Consider the following 5,193-nt stretch of genomic DNA (forward strand, 5'->3'; position numbering starts at 1 on the left):
AAAGTCATAATTTTTTATCTAAATATAAAGTCTATGTTTAAATTTAACATTTTAAATTCTTTTAAGTGGTATTATTTCGTTTTGACACTATAGATTCGTGTCTATCTCCTCTATAAAAGGGCCTGTATTCTTAGAAGTTCTTAAGGTTTGTTTAAAACTTATTTCATTTCAGAATTGACCTGATTTATATACATACAGTTTATTTTGAAGTAGTATTAGCAATGCAAATCTCTCATTCTACTTTAAATTTGCAGGAAACAATAGTCTATAGAGTCTATTACTTAAATATATAGGCTCTATCTAAAGTATATGGCTATAAAACTATTTCTCTTACTAGTTACTTTATTCTAACCATCTTAAATCTTTATTTAAAGCTTGATTAAATGTGTAATATATACAATTTTATTATTTTATTCGAAAGTTTGTAGAAATATTTATCAAAAATAGACACAAAATTAAAGTTTTCGTCCACTAGAAACTGTTTATTACTCTATAAAGAGCTATCAAAAATTTTAAAAAATCATTTTTATTTAATGTAAATTTAATACAAAACGATTAATTATAGACTAATAATTGTTTTAATTATAAAATTTAATTATTTTAAAGTTCAGATAGATTAATAATGTATAAATAAAAATCCTAATAATAGAGAAAACATTTATAATTTGTTTAATTTTTATTTTATAATATATTGGTTTTCGTAAGGTTATTCTGAAAGCATTGCTAATAAACTAGGAGAGAACATCATAAATATGTTTACAAGATTCAGTAATAGGGCCAGATTTAGACTTAAGTGGCTCGAAGCTATAATGTGTAAGAGATCCTTTCCCTTATCATCAAATAACAATAAAGTTAAAAACGTGAGGCCCTAAACTGTAGCCACGTTACATGGGGCCCCGAGTTGTTGCTTTCTGTTTAAATCTGATCCTATTTAGTAGGCATTAAACACAGAAACTTAAATTTCGTATTTAAGGGATTTATACGACAGTTATATCGAAAATCATAATGGGATGATGTAGATTTAGTAATTACAAGTAAATTAAGACTAAGTCAAAATGTCTTTTAAAAATACTCGAAAAACTTGAAATAATGCCAGTATCTCAGTATTAAAAGTAATGAATTGGTGTGTAAATAAATTTAATAAAAACTAAAATTATGTAAGATACAAGATCGCCATTTTGTATTACGTAAGTATAAGTATGGTAGAAATTTTAAAAACCGCATATAAAAGTAAACGGAGGAAAAATTATCCGAAATATCCACGAAAGTAGAAAGTGAATAAACGCGAAGAAAAGAGAGGAAAGGATAGATAAATCTCCGAATCTGAGGCTTCCAAAAAGGAAGGAAACCCGAAAAAAAAGCACAAGGAAGACAAAGCACTGGGGCTTCTATCTCCTTTATTTGGTAGTTGTACATTTCGATAAGTGTCGCCTGCAACCATCAAAATCATATACACGGGATAGGTCACGGAGCATGCGCAATCCGACACCACCAGTAGGCGCACTTCTGGCCGAGGACGGGGAGGGTGCGGCGGCGGGAGGAAGAATACCAGTAAAACACAAGGAAGGAGCTACTTTAGCGCTCCTCTTTCTTCTATAAGGAGTCCGTTTCCTCTCGAGTCACGCACGCACATGCACACGCACACACACACAGAGTGGCAACAGTATAACGCCGTGTCTCGGCCACTTACAGTCCGGGCCCAACGACGCACCGATGTAAGGTGAAGGCGTGGGTGGGATAGAAGAGGAATAAAAGTAGTGAGGTCGAAAGGTGGCTGAAGCCACTCGGTTCACTCGTGTATCACAGTGGTATCTTCACGGGCGAGATCGACACCTCGTTCACGTCACCAGACGGGCGTCTCGCTGATCGGTGGATGAGACAAGGAATTGGGGAAACTCGATTCCGATGTAGAACGGGGTGTTCCGTAAGCATCGGTGACCGAAGGTAGACTCAGGATACTGTCCGGACTTGACCTTTGAGACAGGATATCTCCGTGAGTCGACAGGTACGGAGCATCGGCCCCGAGATTCACAGGACCTGAAATATTAAATATTTCGTTATAAAGTCTGGTTTTAAGCATATTCGCAATTATTATAAATTTATAATTACTTTAAAGTGAACCTTATTGAAGATAACAATCTTGGAAAGAGGTAGAATAAAGAAAAATCAAATGTATTTGTGAACATTGACGGTCCTCTGCAAACTAAATAAGATAAAATTTCATACAACTAAACGTTGATTGGTTGAAATATGATTTTCTTAACACCGATTGGCTAATAAACTAGAAATTAACGAATAGCCATTCTTTTCAAGTTCAAATTTTACTTGTCGTAATGTAGAAGTTTTCTACGTTCACGAGAACATTTTGACTCCTTTAAATTCCCAAAATTATTACATTCATTAACGGTTCACAATAAGTTCTGTCGACTTAAAATTCAATTCGTCCATCATTAGGGACTTCCTAATATATATAAGTGCTCTGTATAATTTAGAAATTAAAATTTAAAATTTTCAAAAGGGGGTATGACGACGATTCGGGTTCCCATTTACGTTTATAAACAATTTCCTATAGACTACAATAAGTTTAAATCCTACAACGGAATAGCATCATACTTTTATCATTGGAAATCCCTCTTTCAGGATAGGTTCTGTTTGAGTAGAGCACGATTCGGGGTAGAATACCCGAATAATACCAGGTATGCGCCACGACTGTATTGGCCAATAGCGGATATTCTGCAATTGAGGAAAGATGTTTTGTAGATTTCCATCATATAGCATTATATAATAAATTGTTAGAATAAAATGCTTAATAAACATCATTTTAATTTCCTATTTCCGAACCGATTTATTATTCATTTCCGTTGAAACATTCAAAATAATTTCATTTAGATAAAACAATTGTACTTTAATCGACCATCCAACATCAAATATCGATCGATAGATGATCGATGCACCTGTTAACATCGCTTGTTGTTCTAGTTGATTAGTCAATTCGATTTTAGCAGTAAATTTGAATTTCTTCTGATATTTTTTTTTCATTTTTATTATTTGAAAAATACTTTAATATAATAGGGAAAGTGTTGTTTTCGTCTAAGAGGGGAGAAAATCGATTTTAAAGGCAAGAATTTTACATACGTTTCGACTTGTCCCGAACACCATTTGATTATTTTTAGAAATGAGATTTGCATTTGTATAGTTTTTCTTTATAGTCTACTCAATACGTCTGTGTGTCTGTTCGCTTTGTTATCTATTCTACCCGAAGACTTACCATACTTTATATTTAGGAAGTGCGTAAGTAGGTAATACTTATACTTACCTACATAACACTAAGTGCTACTAGTATAACTATAGGTTGTAGGTCGTATAACCTAAGTAGCACGCATATAGTAACTATATAACTATAATTAATATTTAATATAGTATCTAGACAGTACTATTAATTATAGATATTATCTTTTAGCTACATATGTATTTGAGTATCTGTAATCAATAACAATTAAAACACTATAATTTTTTAAAAAAGAAAGCTGTAGATAGGAGGTTCTCGCGTGAAATAATTACTTTTATGCAAATTTTTTTTATTGTTTTTTAGCGTATATTTTCGATAACAGATGATAGCTACATATTATAATTTATAGATTAAAAATGACAGTATTACCAGAGCAATAAGCAATAATATATACACGAAGGATCAGTTATACAGCAGCCATATCATATTTGTAATAGAGTAATTGTCTTTTAATCAACCATTACCAGTGTGTGGCAAGCTACATGGTCATTCCCATACTGTTGACATTTGTCCACAGTGTTAAGGCATACGTTCGAAAACCCTAATAATGAATTATCGAAAACCAGTAAAATTTTAATAATATTGCGCCGATTTAACGCGTTGTATCCATTTGAGAAATTCGTTTTGGGTATTTTTTCTTTTTTTCTACCATCGTCGCGTTCGACTTCCGGTGACGTGGATGCATCAGGTGTACATTTCCGGTCAGACCGGAAGTTAGCAACGTCACTGACGTCATTAGAGGGAGGGAGCGGATCAACAGGAACGACAGAAACGTGATTGAGTAGAAATTAGATTACAATCTGCGAATGGGAAATGGAATCCTGCCTGTTTGTATTGGATGCAGTTCTAGATTACGTTATCTGTTGAATTGCCACAGAAACAAATAAACGGAAAATCTGCTTTATTTTTCCGAAAACATTTTATCAAAATTTTAAGATTGGAAATTGTATTGGAAAGAAAATAAATACATTGTTCTTTTCATAAATTTACAAAATTGAAAAATCTTGTACGGTATAGAATAATCAAAGGATAAAAAAAAAATCTATTTATATAGGTGTGTAGATAGATTTTTTTCGAGAAAAAATAATTACTAATTCAAAAAAAAAACTGATTTGAAGCTGCTATATAAACAAATTTTCTAATAAACCACAGCAGAGACTCGAAAATGGGAAGAGTTCGCTTGGGCGTTAACACGTCAGCGCGTAAAACCATACATTACACTAGCCAAAATCCTTGTTTATGTCAAAGAAGTAGAGAGTAAATTAAATATATACATTTTGAAATTCTTAGAAAAAGTAGAAGTCAATTCGTAGAAGAAATGGCTGGAAAAATTCTTATTTTTGTCATTAATAAGAATGATGAGGACTACTTACCGGGGCCTACTGCGGAGACGATTGGTTGCTCCATAGATACCGGAGGTTGAGAGTTCTGGCCTGTGGACAACGGTAATGATCCGTGGTAGGGGATTCCGTCGGGTGGTGGCTGGCCGGGGAAAAAGTCGTAGAAGCCAGGCTGTGTTCCGTAACCGAAATCTCCAGGATTACTCGAATCTGCAAGAAGAAAAGAAGAAAAAAAAAATTCAGGAAGAATAGTTTAGTTTCGCCTCCTCTAAATTACATTCCCCTGGCTTACTTTTATCAGGTGCCTACTAGGCGATCTAGGCCGGGATTACGTAAACGTCCGACACAAAGAAAGCACACGGTCAGATCCATCCAATCCCTATGGGTTTCCCCAATATGGGCACTTTCTTCAACCAAGCGAAAACTCTAACGAAGCGTGCACTTCTGGTAGAGTAGTGCTCCCCTCCAACCACCAGTTAACCGCTTAGGGGTTATGGGAGAAAGCAAATGTTTTTCCACATGTAAATGCCACCCGTTTTCTATATATATAACTATATTTTTTTT

At 34.0% G+C, this 5,193-nt stretch overlaps 1 protein-coding gene across 1 annotated transcript; it reads right to left on the reverse strand.

The window, feature by feature from the left end:
- Nucleotides 1-1,386: 1,386 nt before the first annotated feature.
- Nucleotides 1,387-4,929, reverse strand: LOC111615878. The gene is made up of 4 exons (XM_023357321.1): nucleotides 4,922-4,929; nucleotides 4,663-4,839; nucleotides 2,614-2,733; nucleotides 1,387-2,037 (listed from the first exon to the last, which is right to left on the reverse strand). Exons 2-4 carry the CDS (start codon nucleotides 4,694-4,696, stop codon nucleotides 1,844-1,846), a joined length of 348 nt encoding a protein of 115 aa, XP_023213089.1. The 5' UTR covers nucleotides 4,697-4,839; nucleotides 4,922-4,929; the 3' UTR covers nucleotides 1,387-1,843.
- Between the last annotated feature and the right edge of the window lie 264 nt (nucleotides 4,930-5,193).

This window comes from Centruroides sculpturatus, unplaced genomic scaffold (assembly GCF_000671375.1).
Source record: "Centruroides sculpturatus isolate CEXI.00-Female unplaced genomic scaffold, Cexi_2.0 scaffold2785, whole genome shotgun sequence".
NCBI lineage: Eukaryota > Metazoa > Arthropoda > Arachnida > Scorpiones > Buthidae > Centruroides > Centruroides sculpturatus.

Coding starts and splice junctions, on each gene's coding strand:
- LOC111615878 (XM_023357321.1), bottom strand. CDS start 4,696: ATGGAGCAACCAATCGTCTCCGCAGTAGGCCCCG. Junction 2,734..4,662: donor CGTCTCCGCAGTAGGCCCCG/GTAAGTAGTCCT, acceptor CCTCAATTGCAG/AATATCCGCTATTGGCCAAT. Junction 2,038..2,613: donor AGGGATTTCCAATGATAAAA/GTATGATGCTAT, acceptor TTAATATTTCAG/GTCCTGTGAATCTCGGGGCC.